Raw genomic sequence first — 16,664 nt, 5'->3', positions numbered from 1 at the left:
CAAGTTGAAATAGTATTTTCTACAATACTGTGACAAACTTTAGGCCTCCACTAGTAGAACTCAAAAGCCTTTCTGTGCTCTAACAAAAGAGGCGTCAATATCCTGGGCAGGTATTACGTCTAGCTGCAAGAAAAGTGAACAAGGTGCAGTCCAAATCTTATGGTTAGTTCCAGATCATACTTTTTTTTCCTAAGTGTTTTTGTTAACGTTTCTGGCCACTTTGAAATAGCAGTGAGGAAAGGGAGACAAACCGGAACAACAGAGAAAAGAAAAACCCTGGAACCATGTCGTTGTTGTAAGGGCAAATAAACAACAAGTGGATTTAGGCACACATGATAGTTACTTGGAATTTTCTTTAATGGTTATTATTGAAATTGTAGAGTTCCTGTAGGTAATCAGACAGAGAAGGTCACTCACAGCTTGTTTGGGGAAGAAGAAAAAAACAACAACAACAAAGAAAAAAAAAATCGCCACAACCCTCTAAGAGTACAACTCAGCTTTCTTAAGTATCTGTACCTTTTGGGGGCATAGCAGTCATCACTTCTCTGCTTACAGCAGTTATTTGCAGGCTAATGATCAGGACTGTAAGCTAATAAATACACTCTCATGACATTTAAAAGGACAGTCATTTGTATCTGACAGAGACTACACTTCACCTAGGTAAAAAAGGGATCATTAAAAGCAAAAATATAAAACCTAAATTCTAGCTAAAACTGATTGATAATAATCTAAAATGAGGGGGGTGTTCCCCCCCCCCCCCCCACAAATTGCATTCTGATTTCCTGAATGTTAGCGTAAAAATACAACAGGCTTTTTCCCTGTGTTAAGACTGCAGGCAAGGTATTTATATCCGCAGCAAAAGTAGCAGTGCAGACTTACTGGAACAGGGTGGGAATAAGGGGATGGAAATGTGCAGCATACACTCTGCATCACTTTGGCAGAGATGGAGCTGGTACCACTGCACAGCTTCCACACCGTTACAACTGCCTCCAGCCCTGAAACACTACAATAAAGCTTGCATAGACATAGTCCTTATCATATTTACTTTGAAGTATACAATGTTAATGATAGTTGATACTATTTTTTTAATCCTGTGATGCTTGAGCGGAGATAAATATTTATAAAAATTATTCTCCTGCAACACAGACCATGAGGATAAAGGCACATGCAAAGCAAAAATGTCTTTGCTCCATAACTTGAGTTCACTTCAGTATTAAATAAAGCTGCTAGTTGTACCTTTGTCGAAAAGATGATACAGGAAGGGTAGGCATTCACAGGTGGAAAGTTTCACTTTGTTATTTGTCTCCGAATACTTTCTGCTTTTTCAGAATAAATAAATAAATCTTAGACTTCCAGTAATCAGCCTCCCCTACCCCTTAGCTCATTGTACAATGAACAAGTTCCTTTTTTCCTAAAACTGCTACCTGGTGAAAAGATCCACAGTCTAGTTTTATTTCAGTGTTGTGGTTTGCTGGGAATATAAAAATATTGAGCATCAGGATTAGGCTGCCTTAGAGCCCCTTCTAAAGAAACAAATTTATAAAAATCAGCTTTCCCTCCACCCCTGAGTTTCAGTGCTTTTTCAGTTATTTTTGACAAACGTAAACAATGTTTTACAGTTTTTTGTTTTGCAGCCATTTTTTGACTTTCTCAAAATTTCTATCCATCCACTGTATGTTGTCTTCAATGGTTTCAATAGCTTGCTGGACACAACGAAGCTGTGAACTTTTTTCCTCCAGAGAATTGAAGAATTCTTTCACCTGTTGAATAAAAAGGTGAAAGAACAGTTGAAGAAAAGGCGATGTGTGTTAATTCGTGCACAGGAAGAGCAGCAAGAAATTTTTAATTTTGAACCCAATCTTCACTTGCTTGGGTGAGTGAAGGACAATTCGTCCTGCCCCCTCTTCTAACTTCCAAGAGAAGAGTTTTCTTAAAACTTTCCCTGGTCTCATAATAGCTGGATCTCACAAGTAGAGAAAAGATTACATTTAAAATTAAATGAAGTTACAAGAGATGTAATGCTGTGTCTGGGATCTGTATGGTTCCTGCTCATTCAGCAAACATTCGCGATCGTTTAAGCCATGCCACCCACTCCCAGGACAGTAGTGTCTCATTCTGAAGTTCACACAACAAAATTTGTATCCCCCCCCTCTGTTTCACAGCCACTCTGGTTCTTAGTGTACTAATAGTTTAACTAACATCCCAAATTGTGAACTGAGAGGTGTGGCATGCAGTCCCTTCTGATACAGGTGAAAAGGTGGGAAAGACATGCTCTCTTATAGCTGATTTTGGAGAGGCTTGTCAAGATTTATCAAAGTTTGCCTGTCTGAACTGTAAATTCAGCCCATCTAGATGAGCATCAGTAGCCTAAGTGTTTATGGCAAATCATTTTAAGAAGCTTTCCCTATACGGGAAGTCTGTGCCTCATTTTAGTTTTCTGCTCAAAGAAACAAAACAAAAAAACCCACTGTTCATTTAGGAGGCAACCATCCTCTTCCTTGAAGCACTTGGGAATGCAGCCACTGGAAACCAGTAAGCTGTTTCTCACTCTTTGAATCCACCCCATTCCCTTTAGCTGCTGAAATTGCTAAAGACTGCCTTCTTGACTTTTTTTTTTTCAAGCGGCGCTCCTAATCACAAGGCTTCATTGTGAGAATTTAATCTCAGGCATTAATTGGTATTAATGCTATACAGATACTTTCAAAGGATACAATGACTGTACCATATTATAAAACTAGATAAATAAATTCTGTGAGAATTTTCTTTGATGAGTATAAGGTAAAAGTATGTACAAATACTTGCACAAAGTACAAGAAAGATACAAACAGGATACAAGGAAGAGTGTCAATGTTGCATTATTATTTTTCTCTGTCAACCTTATACTGACTGTGTCTGTGTTCAGACTCATACCTAAAGTCCCACAAATCCCCAAGGGAGATGCAGCCACATTCTACAGAAATGTCCCTGCATCTGTGGCACTGGACAGCATGCTGCTATTGACATACTCTGAAAGAGTCCATTCAGATTTAAAATGAATGTTTGGAACTAAAAACAAGCTAAGAAAGCACTGCTCCCTATATTAAATAATACTGTTGCATTATTTATGCCCATGATTTGCCCCAAACCAGGAAATTTTAGACTGACAATGAGAGAAGCAGCTTCTGAAAAAGAATTGTCAGGGATGTCCTTGGAGGGTTTTGAATCGGCACACCAACCAATCTTGATTTTTTGATGCTGGCAGAGAAGTTTCAAATTGTGGAAAAAGTAGACAAAACGATTATCGTATATGAGATCCAGGAGAGTGGAGAATTTTGCCTGTAGTAGATGATGTAGAGCACTGGTACATTTATCACTGCCATTCAGTTTTTCTCTTCTGTCCATGCTCAGTAGAAATACTTTTTTTTTTTTTTTATCATTTTCATCATGTTTTTCTCATTATTTTGCAAATATTAACAGAAGCAGGTATAGCATGAGCTCTCTGACAGACACACAGTGGTATTATGCATTCAGGACCATTGCTTAAACAAAAGCCATCTTTCTCCTTGCCACTGACATAATATTCTGTCCTAAGTAATCCAACCCATCACTGCTATAATCTTTGCCAAGTAAAAGGCAGGCTATTGCCTTGATATTTCATCACTGATCACGCTTTAAGATGTTAAAATTTAATCCAAAGTTTTGTTTCCATTAAACTACAACTATTTTTAAAAATCCAGAACAGCTAATCTGAATGGCTTACCTCTGCAAGCTGCAACCTTGTGGAATACTGATTTGTCACTCCAGTGATAATGTCTGCTATGGAACGTGAACCAAGTTCAAATCTGGCAAAAGAATCACCCACACTTAGAAAATGCATAACTTGTTTGAAAATCAAGTTCAAAAATACAAATGGGGTAGAGAGAGCAGTAGAACAACTTTATGTTCCTTACTTTTCTACAAGTTCTTCCCAATTTTTCTTTAAAAACGTCCAAGCTAGATGATAGCCAGATGGGCTTCTGGCAACAAACAAAATAATATGTGGAAGATCCTGTGTTTTTATTATGTCACCATGCAGACCTTGATCCATTAACCTAACAATTAATAACAAACAGAAGTGGAAATTGTTTAGAGCAGTAGATAAAACTGACAAGCGACTATTCCCTTAGTATTTTCTGCTATCATACGAGTCTGCATTTCTAAAGGTCCTGGCACATCATTTCAGTTGGGGTACTTCCAACTTTCTGCAACATACTTCTTGGGCACATCCATCACTCCCACTTCTGTTATGTTCATAATTACAGTTACTTAGTAGAGCTGCCTTCTGAAAATAAAGGATAAAAACAATGCTATATTTTGCTCTTATTCAAGATTTCCAAATTAATATGAACCTCTAAAACCTCCTGCAAGACAGATATTTGTTCTACGCTAAGTGTTGATGGCAAATTCAGGCCTGCAATTGCTGCTCATTGACTAAGGTGCCCAAATAGCATTACAATGCAAATAACAGAAAATATCATTACAGAACGGCTAAAGTAAATCTCCAGTGATATCTGAACACAACTATATCAGTGTGCCATCCTCCAACCCTCACCAAATGGAAGAAATTACATTTACAGAATGCAAGGCTTGAAGAAAACACCTAAAAGCCTCAGTGGTGGTCAGCTCTCTCAAAAAACAGAACAACCCAAATTTTTGTAAGAAACATACAGCATATGTACCTATAATCAAAGTAAATACAGACTTAAAGAAGTGTCTTCCAAGCAGTAGTAAGGTATCTGAATAGCTGTTTTATTACATTTTGTCTGAATTTGCTACTGCAAGTGCTGAGCGCACTGACTCCTGGCACCAAAAACCAGAAATGGAACATTGAGGCCACTTCCTCTTCCCTTATTAACTCTGTAAAGCATTTTACAAATCCTGAAACTCAAAAGCTGTAAAACAAGACGCTCAGTAATTCTAGCTCCCGTTTCAATATTTGCACATCTTCCTCCAAACACATTTCTGTTCGTAAGTAGTACACTACTCACCACTGAAGTTTGTCATTATTTCTGCTGAGGCTGAGAGCTAATTCAATTTTATGTTTCTCTAAGTTGAATGAATGCAGCCTGTATTTACTAAAGAGGAAGTCCCAGCCTTCAGATGTTTGTGCTCCAATAGCGTACACTGCTGTCTTCACATCTGTTGGCAAGCTACAACAAATTGAGTATCAAGTTACTCTCCATATCATATTTAAGAGTATTTATGTAGAAACATAACCATGTCACTGTCACGTGTCAATTGGCATAACAGACTATTTCTTAAGAAATACTGGTCTAATAACTACAGGTATTAGAAAGTGATCCCTGTTGCTGGGAAACAATGTTAAGTATCTCAGTCCGCATCTCAGTAATGCTCCTGACTTGCAAATGACTTCCAAAAATACTGGACTTGTTATTCCTTTTATTTCTTCATTATTTTTGTGTATTTTTCCATGGATATCTTGTTGGTAAGTCCAGTCAGATACTAATACGGTCTTCTCTGGCCTTCCCAGAACAATCTCTCACGGACCGTTTGTAGTGTATTTTAGGGAGTTCTTATGTCATGACCAGAAACAAAAAATAGGTGAAATTCACGCACAGTAGTTGACCTATTTTTACAACAGGTATAGGGCAATCTTCAGGCATATAAATGAGGGAATTTATTCATGTGTTGTTTTTCCTTTCCAGAACATCTTTAATAAACCGAGTTGTGGAGTAACACATGACGTATGTGCTGGTTTGGGGATATAATATATGCCAAACTGGGAAGGAACTGGGAAGCTAAAGCCCATGAGATACGAAACTGAAAAGACTAATCTCAGATTGCAGAAAAGACTGAAATTTAGCTTGTTCAGTAAATTAACTGTAGTATCATTAAACAGAATATCAGAAAGGACAGTATTAATTACAATACAGACCTCAAAGTTCCATTGGATTTCTGCCATTTCATAAAATATTCTTGTGCTTTGTCCACACACGGCTGGTACCCACGCACACACGCAAACAAGAGTAGCGAGTGCTTCAGCATTCTCTCAGACACCGAGCCTTCATCATTCCAAGACTGCTTGTCAATTAGGTCTTTAAATAGGTTGACTATATACTCCTAAAAACAGTGTAATAATAAAGATCTATTTTAAAGTGTGTTTTGCAGGATACAGGTAGAGTCAGAGAGTTCTAGATACTTAACATGTTACCTTTAACTGATTTGCTGTATCATCCATATCCCTCCTCTCCATGAGCTTGTATATGGGAATCAGTTCATTCATACCTTGGAAGACAGGCATGATATGTGTCTCATGTTTCAGGTATAAAGTTAGATCAAAAGCTTTGGAAATTGACAGTTTTCTTATTCTAAGGAAGATGAGAGAAGATATATAAGTTATAGTTAACGGACTTTATTTCTGCTTAATATTTTCAGAAAACTATACAAATGGGAAAGCCTTAAACATATTTCAAAATCCTTTTTAACTTTACTTTCAGAAGTCAAATGTGGCTGAGCAATCACATAAGTCATGAAACCCTGTATCTGATGCAGCAAAACCCAAAAACCAATTTGAACAAAGAAACGCACTGTGAGGGAATGATTTAGAAAGATCCTTTTTTCCCCCTCTCTCCCATTGCAAGGTTTTCCCAGCATAGCTTCACCCTCTCTCCTCACTATTGCTTTTGCTCTACATAGCAAGAATGGAAGAAATGCAAAGAACTCGTCTGATTTTCTCTGCAATATCTTTCTAGCTAGACATGTAGTCATTTAGTCTCCTGCACTTATTCTCATAGTTACAACCCAAACTGTCTTTCACTGTCTTTGACCCACTTCCTAAACTTTCTTCTACCTCTGGCAGGACGTATCTCAATGATTTCTTCCAAGAAAAAAAAAAAAGAAGAAAATGCAAGAGGACATATTTACTCTCTCTGTTCACTTTTTTTCATCCTTCTGGAAAAATTTTTTGCTACTTCTTTTCCCATCTATTTTATCTCCCTGCACACAATTCTAATTTTGTCCTTTTTCACCTGTCTCTTCTGCCTCCAAATATAAGCATGTTTTGGAGTCACAGATCTTTTAAAATGAACCATGCTTGACTCAATTTGCATAATCTCTAATTGTCCCTTCTTCCTTTCATCTCCAAGGTTCTTCAACATGCTAAACAATCTTCCTTCAGTCACCTCTTTTCTCTTTAAACTAGAAAGATCTTTATTCTGCTGTCCAAACAAAAATCTGTTGACATCTCCTTGAGAGCTGCCACCTCAAATTCATACACTTTTAATTATTTTCTAGCTCTTCCCACTAACCTCTTTCCTGAACTCTGGAAACTCAGACCAGTAATTAATTCAGTCAGCTCTTTAGTTTTCTATGCCAGACTATGGTCAAGTCTTGCAGATTCTGTTTGCAAAACACCTCTAAGACACAATGTTTTCTAATGCATCCACAGAATTCAGATTAATCATGGCCATAATCTCATCACACCTTTATTACTGTAATACACTTATTTCTAACTGACAAATGCCACCAGGATCTTTCCAGCTGAAAAAAACATTAGTCTATCACTACACTTCGGTGTCCTTCCACTACCTTGTCTTCATTGAACATGACCTATTTTTCCCCCTTTTTCAAATCTCTTCACAGCCTTTTGTCTATCATTTCATGTTGAGAATTTGACTTCTGATCTTCTTTGGTCTTATCTGCTGTCTTCCATCCCTCACTTTTAGATTTCCAAGCAAGCACGCTTGTGCTCCCCGTAGCTCCTCATAAACACCCAAAGCTACACTGGTGCTCTCCCTCAGGTCCCCATTTAAATATCTGCTTTGCTGTATTGTCCACAAAACACATCAAAACAGGCAACTATACTGTGTTACAATTGTCTGTTGTCTGGAGCTCACTGAGCAGCCCTGCCCCAGCTGCACTTCTGCCGTCTTTGACTGTAAGCTTTCTGAGGCAGGGACCATCTTTTGTTTTGTCTTCACACGCTGGTTAATGCAATAGGTCCTGGCCCAGGACTCCTAGAAATTGCCAGAGGGAATTTTCAATAAAATCAAGTCTAGGTCAGTTTGTCACGTGAGAAATCGCTAGCAGTTTCCACCAGCGCAGACAGCTTGTCTTTGTGTAGGATCTGGTATTTCTAGTGTACCAAGCTTCAGATGCAGATGCATTCAACTGCTAAGGACAAGCAGTGTGACATCAGAGCCAAAAGAGTTATCACATTTTTAAGAAAGCTGTAGCTTCAAAGAGTTTCTTAGTCCTTCTCACAAGTCCTGCAATTTTGTATGAAAGACCTCACCCCTACAATAAACAGCTTATTATTTTGGACAGCGTTCCTCTATGTGCTGCTTCCTTGTGAAAATTGAGCTCAAAAGTTAGAATTAAAAAGCACTAAATTAACATACCAAACATTATGTTTCACAGAGAACCCTACTCCAAGCCTCCCTTTTCAAAAACAAGAGCCCAAATAGCAAGACTACTACGTCATCTGGGTCTATTTCATTTACTAGGCTTGGATATCTCCACTGCAATCAAAGAGGAATTCTGAGCTGACGTTGCTGGAAGTGAGAAAAGAAAATGCTTTCGGTTTACTTAAAAGATTTAATGAATAATATAATGTACATTATCAACATTTCCTGCTTCAGTGATATGTACTCAGAAACGCAGAGATCGTATTTTTTCAGACAACTTAGACAGAAGGCCTTACCTCACAAGCTGGAAGACATTGTTAATGAGACTTGCTCTGTCATTGCTACTAATCACTGTATGGTTCTCTTTCAAAAGGCTAATCAGATGATCCCATCCATCATCTTCGTAATGCACAATGTAATATCCATTCATGCCGACATTGAATTTAATCCATTCTACCTCTTCTGGAAGGATGAGGACATCTACAGACAAAAATAGAACTCTTTTTATTTGCAATTCAAACACATCGTAATGTAATAGCCAAAAATATTCTTACTCTCATTCCAGGGATTTAAAGAAAACAATAACATAATTTCTGAATATACTAAGAGATTTTTATAGTGATGTTATTGAGATACAGATCACAAAAAAAAATTGCTCCTCTTGCACTAGCAGTTCCAGTTCCCCATTCTGCAAAAACCCCGCAGCTCTAGAAGGCTTGCAAATAAACTTTGAATAAATTAATTCCTGTAAAAGGAAATTACCTGTTTTAGTTGTCATCAAAAATCTTTGAACAGTGTCAGATTTACTGGTAATGTAGGTCAGTGGAATGTGCCACAAGTACCTATTGCAAAACAGAAGTGCTTTGTTTAATGACAAAATTTCGCAAAAGCTTCTCCAACTTGGTTGAGTCTAGCAGCTGAGTACTGCCTTTTGTCTGCAGCATAAAAGCAATGAAATGCGTTTACATCTCTGATTTCAGTGCAGAACCAGACACATCTAGCTAGCTTTAATTTAGCTTGCTTGGGGGACCATTAATAGTGAAGCTGCAACAATATGAAATTTCTAGTCTAGTTCCCCCAGCACGTCTCCAGTGCAGGTTTATTCAGCTCATCTACATGTCCAGCCACTGTAGCTTTGCAGCTTCTGGTACCTCAGCTGGGTCCTGAGAGTCCAGCTACATCTACTGCAGACTCAATACTGACCCCAAGTTACACAGAGAAAGCCTCACAACTGATCAGTTCACGGAGGATTCCTTAAGAAACAACAGTAAAAGCTCTTATTGTGTATCAAAGCCTGCCAAAGGTGAATATTCCAGCTTGCATGCTGGGATTTCCTATTTTGCTTACTCTGTGGATGAAGGAGAATCCACTCCCTTCATGTAGTGCTCCTGCTGCAGATGGACATTCTTTCCTCTCACTGTGACAGTTACCAGGGGAAAACCTTTCTGCAGTGTCCAAGTGTTCATCATTGCCCTCACATCAAGAGTCTCTCTTTTGGTCCAGTGCTGTGTTTTAGTGAGGGAAAAAGAAGATACCTAAGAAGAGCAGGAAGGTGAAGCATACTGACAACAAAACAGAAATGAGTATGTAAGAACTTCAAAAGAGCTGCTGTGTATTTGTAAGCTTTACATAGGTAAGCTGAGACTGGAACATTGGAAATTATGATGTCTCTGATTTTGTCTTCTTGTGGACAATTTCATACAATTATCACAGCACTTTAAGTAGCACTGTTTTTCAGTCAGTCCTGGGCTCAGGGATAAGATTTCTGTTCAATCTCAGAAAGACCAGATTTCCAACAGGACTGAAGAAACCTACACCCTCTCAAGAATCATGCTGAAGTGATAAAGAATGCTTTTGGAAGGTGCATATATCAATGCAACAGAAAAGAATAACAGCATAGAGAACAAACGCTTACTGCACTTGAAGATGACAGTTGGTTTCTTCTGCAAAAATTATCACCTTGTAGTTCATTTTCATCAGTATCTACAGTAGGGCAAATCTGAAAAAAAATATTCTTGGTCATCTCTCCTGTATTTCATAAATATAGATTATGGGTACTGGTTGCAGTCTTCAGTAATATATCAACAGAGATATTACTACTCATGAGAAGTTACAAACTTTGAAAATATGAGAATAAAAAAAAAACTTGCATTTGTCATACTGTTCCACAAATCTTCATTTTTTGTATTCTGATAGCTGTATTTCTGCAGATACTGCACAAGTCCAGCTTTAAACACATCAGCAGTCATGTAGTCCCTCAGCATATTTAATATACAAGATCCCTGAAAAAAAGTCACAAAGCGTTTAAAAAACTACTCCTCAGATGGCAAGATAATTCTTTCAAAAAAATTTCTAAATGCTCCTAATACACATAACAGTTCACTTTTATATGGCTCTCTGACTAATCAGGCTTAATCACATAAATTGAAACAATAATTTGGTTTTCATGATCATTATTCTTAAAAATACCTCTGTTTAAGTACACTGCGTTGTTATTTTTTGAACTTTGGTACTGAGCAGGTACTGTACAGTTAAGGCACCATATAATGCTCCTATGAAAAACGCTGCTTGGTTTAAGCACCTTAAACAATGGTTTAAGGCTAAATTGATACAGAACAGATAAAGGAAGTAAAAGCATCCTCATTTACAAATGGAAAAGTAAACCACCATTCGATCTCCATCCAGGAGTTTTGCACAAAGAATTATGCAAGTCATAAAAGAAGTATATCAACATCATGTGTCAGAGATGTCTTTTATCTCTGCCTATGGTGAAACAGATACAATACAATTGTAGAGTACAGTGAGTACAACTGAAATCAACAGCAGTTATATATTTTACCTTTTCATAAGAAACATCATCAAACATTTCTAAAATTTGAGCTGGATCTTCCACAGGAGTAGACACAGGATGCGATGAATTTAATGCATCCACTTCCATGGCATCAAGACATTTGCCTAAGAAATAATCTTCCTAATAGGAGGCAAAAAAGATTACTACTATTAAATTTTGCTTGTGACCACTGAATTCATATTTCAGGCCATTCCATATGGTCTTCAAACTGTGCACAGAAAACAAAACATACCTTCTTCTTTTTACTCTGCATAAAAAAATAAGTAACAGCAATATTGACAGCCAAATTATCTATAGTATTCTATACCAGCTTAGTCTACCTAGTAAATAACTCCAAAAAGACACCCACACATTTTAACAGTTGGATGAGAGTAGTTGGAAATCATAAAACAAATTAAAGGAAAAAAAAACAAGTAAGGGGAATTTATGTATTATCAATCCACTGCAGTGCTACGGCAATTTGAAAAATTTGCACAGATCTGAGTATTTTTTATAAAAGAATACTCACAGCAGTCATTAACTTTCATCATCAGTTTCTGAAAATATTTACATACCTTTAAATCAACATTCTTATTCTTCAGAGTTAACATCAGATAATCTTTTTAAAAATAAATTAAAAAGCGATTCATAGGACAAACCTGTCTGATCTGTATCCCTACAAATTATTGGTTTTAGAAGGCAATTATTTATAAAAGAGAATACAGTAATTGCTGCTTACAACTCTCAGTTCTGGGTGGGTAATGCTGACCGACACGAACTCCATAAACTTTGCAAACCCTTCGTTTAACCAGAGATCATTCCACCACTCCATAGTAACTAGGTTGCCAAACCACTGAAACAAAAAATAAATTTCTCACAGATGTGAACTTTTCTGAAATTAAAATACAAAGTTTGTTACAAAAGCTGCTACTGACCTGTATGAAACTGAATTTATAGTATGTTACTGACCTTTAAGAAACAGTTATTTTAGTGATACAAATTAGTCTGGCTTCTTCCTGTTTCATTTCCTATTTAAAGGGTAACAGGCTAAAGCATCGACTTCCACCAATGTTCCATGAAACACTGTAAATGATCCATGGTTGGTAGGAGAGCTACATACGAAACAGTAACATTTCCAAACTTTTATGCACTTATTTTTGTGGTCTGCAATTAACTTCAAGGATTGACAATAGTGCGAAGACCCCAGATCATTGGAACTACTGAGCTAAATACATTTATGTTTACAGCCCTCCACATCTATGAAGCCTGCCTGGACTCTTTTGCTTGGAAGGGCCCTCAGGATTCACAGATGAAGCAGCTATTTTTGCTTTATAGCTCAAATGTCCCCCTATCCACACAGGATCCATCCAGCTTGACCATTCTATCTGCCCATTCTGATCCCTTATTGTTACCCCTAATTCTCACCTGATGAGCCAGTTCATGGGCTATTATCATAGTAGTCCAAAGTTTAGAGGATGCCGAGGACTTTTCAGGGTCATACAACAATGCAGATTCCCGGTATGTAGTCAATCCCCAGTTTTCCATAGCACCAGACTGAAAATCAGGAATAGCTGCTAAATCTAGAAATACATTAAAATACTGTTAGTACTGTTACACTCAGTAAAGAATTTGCTCACCTCATCCCACTTCAGTGACTTGCTAAGGCTCCCACACACAGGCCTACATATCACACACATTTCTATAACATAATAGCAAAACCAGACTTTTAAAAAAAGCTCTATAAGGAGACTCTGTGTATTTTAGTTCTGAGTGGAGCTTTTAAATCTATTCTGCAGTTATATAAAGCAGCCAGCAAAAGGTAACTTTCAGGCTAAAAGCCAACCCTGGCCCTGTCTTATTATTCTAAATTATTAATTTCGTGCAATTTTACTTTCTATTCTTAATAATATTCTTAAACACATTAGAGGATTTAACACTTACCTTGTTTAGGCAAAGGATATGGAATGCTAAAGTAATCCTCATAGAAATCTAAAAGTTTCACTGCTGCATCCAATGCATAAACAGCTTGGTTGATCTTGTCTGGTACTGTGTATACAGAAATCTATAGGACACGAGCAGGCAGTATTTCAACACCAGCCTCAGAAGCTTATGGAATTTGTTCTTTACCATATTTACTTGAACGATCATAAAAAGAGACACTAGAACATATATCTAACATTTCTCATAAAAAAGAGTGCAAAAGTATGCAAAATTTTTCAGAAAATATGATTATAATTAGAAATATGATTTTAAAAACTTATCCACCAGAAGTATTATGCCCCTACAAGGACCTCTAAAATTTCCATTCCCCCGCAATGTTAAAGAATTGTTCAGCTGACACAGTATTAATTCACTGCTGGTTCTCCCTTATGAAAAATGTATTTAATTTGCATGTGATTAAATAATCTGGCATAAAACAATGTTACCAATACATGCAAATATATAAAAAGCAAGCACATTATCAAAAACATTTGAAACCAATAAAACTCATAATGCAAACAAATCATCTGATTACAAAACCAATTCCTTTCTCTCCTTTCATTCCTACAAAACTTCAAGATGTATAAAGCAAACTGAAAAGTAAACCATATGTATTCATACAGACTTTATTACAAAAAAGCTCGTAGAAAATGAGACAGAGTTACCTTAATTCCATGACTGGTTATTTTGCTGACAGATTTAAAATCTGAAACAATAAAGGCCACAAGGTAAGTACTCATCTTGACACTTGTATCAAAATGGTCCTCAACAAGCCACGAAGTTATATTCACAGTTTTCACCTAAAAAAATCAGGACACAGATCATCATTCAATAGCACTATTTATTAGGACATTGGCAACAAAAAATTGCTGTGTTTCTTTTCAGTTTTATTAAGAACATTTTAAAGATATACCAGAAGGAAATCCTCCACCCTCCCAAAACCACACATCTGAGTGGTTTTATCCGTACACTGCTAAAATTAGACAATAAGAAATACCACTCATTGCTTCAATTTTCCTCAGTGTATGTTAGCACATTAATAGAATTAATCTTACACAACATTAGCTGATTAAAATGAGAGAAATGAACTATTCCAGAGAGTGATTCAGCTACCTTAGATACCTATTTTAGGACAAAGTGAATCATCTGTTGGAGGTATCTATTTTCCCCTCTTGATTACAGATAGAGCCTTGGATAATTAATTTAGACTTAGAAGATGTTTAGCCATACTGAATTGTAACACTTGCATCTGCTCTTTAATTGGCAATTTTATCCATTTCTCTATGAAAGAACTGAATTTTTAAACCATCTTTCAAAATGTTTTGTTCTGAATGGTAGTTTATTTTTGTTTTTCTCATTTATAAGGATTATTTGGTAAACAATTAATAATAAGAACTTACTCAGAATCTATTATGGCCAAAGTAAGATCAAATGTACAAAATGTAACTAACCCTACGTATGTCTCATATATATATATATATATATATATATATATTTTTTTTAGAATCGCAAGCAACATTTGCAACTATGATGTGTACTGCACCTTCACTCCGAGATGTGTCTTTTTAAAATTCAAACTACCTTTTCTAAATAAAAGGTGCTGCTGAGCAGATATTTGAAATTAATACATGTGTATCATTCATATATTTATTCATATAAATTTCATCATTCATTCTTAAAATCTAAGTGATGCAAAAAGTTTTGTGCATGAAATAGGGGTTATGGAATTTGCATTATGATGAATTTTCTCAAACCCCAATTAAGAAGCAGGACCCGACGTGATGCATGATATCCTTCATTCCTTTTTAACTTTGCTGTCAAAACTGCCAGAAATAACACTACATAATCTAATAACAGAACTGAGGTAATGTTTAGGTCAACATTCCCATGAACAGCAATTGCCTAGATATTCTGTTCTCCTTTTACTTTTGCACTGTTGATTAGTGACCTTTCAATACTAAAAATATCCACTTACAATTGGCATATTGGATAGTGCAAGGTGCTTTGGTTCCCTCCTAATCTTAATTGAAAATCTGGCTTTGAAGGCTGGTTCATCAAAACATGGGAAGGCCATTCGTGCAGCTGTCGGCTCAAACTGTGTTGAGGCAAGTACTCTATAATAAAGAAAAAAAAAAAGCTTTTTAGTCTCACACCTTCATATGCACAATGTTCACCACCCTGATGCGTGAAAAAAAAAATTTCATATTTACAAAATAACTACAGGTACTACCAAACACTTTTGCACATCGAGTAAAGAATTACTGTTTCTCCATCTGTGGTGGGGATCTGAGGTGGGCAAAATAAACTTATTGACCGAAATCTCCCAGGGCAGTGTGGAATAACAGACAGTCTGTTCTGAGCCCAGTGACTTCCCTGTCTCTTCCTCTTACCACGCTCCAGGGTAATCAACAGATGTTTTGGCAGGTTAAGGCCTGCTGAGGCACAATCAAGAACCTCATTACTGCCATGAAAGGATGAGAGTCTCTGTAAGATAAACAGCCAATTACAAATACAGTTTGATGCAGCTTGGTCTCTAAAATGGAATAGGATCCTCGAAGAGGACAATTTCAAAGATGGAAACAGAAAGTAAACAACAACAAATTCTAAAAGCAATTATGTTGCACAGTTACATTTAACGTCACAGAAGCAACATCTATAAATTTACAAAAAGATTACCTGAGTTCTCCATTCTGGGTTCTGTAGGTGCTTTTATAAAAGCCGTGGAAAGACTCAGAGAGATTTGCAGAGTAGGAGATGCTGACCGTGTAGCTGTGTCCGGGGTGCAGTGGTTCAGCAGCAAGGAGCGCCACCTGCTCGAAGGGCTGGTGCTCCAAAACCTGCACCTCTTGCACTGAGCGGGCGCCCCCGGCCTCGATGGCAGCCTTGGTGATGTGCAGGCGTTTGCTGTGCAGGATGACTGAACTGGTTTGCTGGGTGACTGTAATTTCTATTTTAGCGGACCCGGAAAATGTCAGAGTGGTGAGATTAGGATGGATGAGGAGATCGTAATGCACTGGGATAACGTGCCTGGGGAGCCTCATTTTGTCCCAAGGAAACTGCATGTTGTTACCACCATCTTGGTCAGCGCTCGCAGAAAAGGCAGGGCACGTAAGACCTAGCAGCGCTACCATTAGAGACAAAAGCCGACCTGAAAACGGCCGAGTGGAGAACAGCGCTGCCATTTTTGACTGATTGTCACAGATGATCGCCTAAACAGCAAGGCAGAAGGAGCGAAGTCACCGTCATGACAAACGCAACGTCTTCTCCTCGGGGAAGGCAGCCCCGCAGCAGGCCCGCCACCGCAGGGCCTCGCCGGCGGCACCGCGCCGCGGCACCGGCGCCCTCCCAGCGCCGCGGGCCGCGCCGTGCCGCCAGTCCCGCCGCGGGGCTCCGGGCTGCCCCCCGCCCCCCCCCGCCCTGCGCGGTACCTGCCCGCCGCCCTGCACGCCCGCCGCCGCCGCCGCCTCAGT

At 37.9% G+C, this 16,664-nt stretch overlaps 1 protein-coding gene across 5 annotated transcripts; it reads right to left on the bottom strand.

The window, feature by feature from the left end:
* LOC106499357 (endoplasmic reticulum aminopeptidase 1-like) lies at positions 1–16,657 on the bottom strand. 5 transcript variants are annotated; one of them, XM_067316645.1, is made up of 19 exons: positions 16,623–16,657; positions 15,871–16,403; positions 15,170–15,308; positions 13,860–13,994; positions 13,156–13,276; positions 12,640–12,794; positions 11,954–12,067; positions 11,224–11,355; positions 10,535–10,666; positions 10,300–10,383; positions 9,732–9,889; positions 9,147–9,226; positions 8,681–8,864; positions 6,191–6,347; positions 5,915–6,099; positions 5,007–5,168; positions 3,930–4,070; positions 3,740–3,821; positions 1–1,760 (listed from the first exon to the last, which is right to left on the bottom strand). In XM_067316645.1, exons 2-19 carry the CDS (start codon positions 16,374–16,376, stop codon positions 1,614–1,616), a joined length of 2,814 nt encoding a protein of 937 aa, XP_067172746.1. In that variant the 5' UTR covers positions 16,377–16,403; positions 16,623–16,657; the 3' UTR covers positions 1–1,613. The 5 variants fall into 5 exon arrangements, with proteins under 5 accessions (XP_067172746.1, XP_067172749.1, XP_067172750.1 ...); XM_067316648.1 differs by lacking the exon at positions 16,623–16,657 and having other exon boundaries at positions 15,170–15,678; positions 15,871–15,903; XM_067316649.1 differs by lacking the exons at positions 15,871–16,403; positions 16,623–16,657 and adding an exon at positions 15,585–15,863.
* Between the last annotated feature and the right edge of the window lie 7 nt (positions 16,658–16,664).

Source organism: Apteryx mantelli, chromosome Z (assembly GCF_036417845.1).
Source record: "Apteryx mantelli isolate bAptMan1 chromosome Z, bAptMan1.hap1, whole genome shotgun sequence".
In the NCBI taxonomy this organism is placed as follows: Eukaryota; Metazoa; Chordata; class Aves; order Apterygiformes; family Apterygidae; genus Apteryx; species Apteryx mantelli.
The sequence above is the reverse complement of the archived record's forward strand: the minus strand, read 5'-3'. Positions and strand labels throughout refer to the sequence as shown.

What these genes read in the sequence shown, in the direction of transcription:
- LOC106499357 (XM_067316645.1), bottom strand. Translation starts at nt 16,376, where the DNA reads ATGGCAGCGCTGTTCTCCACTCGGCCGTTTTCAGGTCGGCTTTTGTCT. An exon ending in AACTGTCATCTTCAAGTGCA is followed by an intron (nt 9,890 to 10,299) that starts GTAAGCGTTTGT and finishes ACTAAAACACAG; the next exon opens with CACTGGACCAAAAGAGAGAC. An exon ending in CAAGGTTGCAGCTTGCAGAG is followed by an intron (nt 1,761 to 3,739) that starts GTAAGCCATTCA and finishes TTTATTCAACAG; the next exon opens with GTGAAAGAATTCTTCAATTC.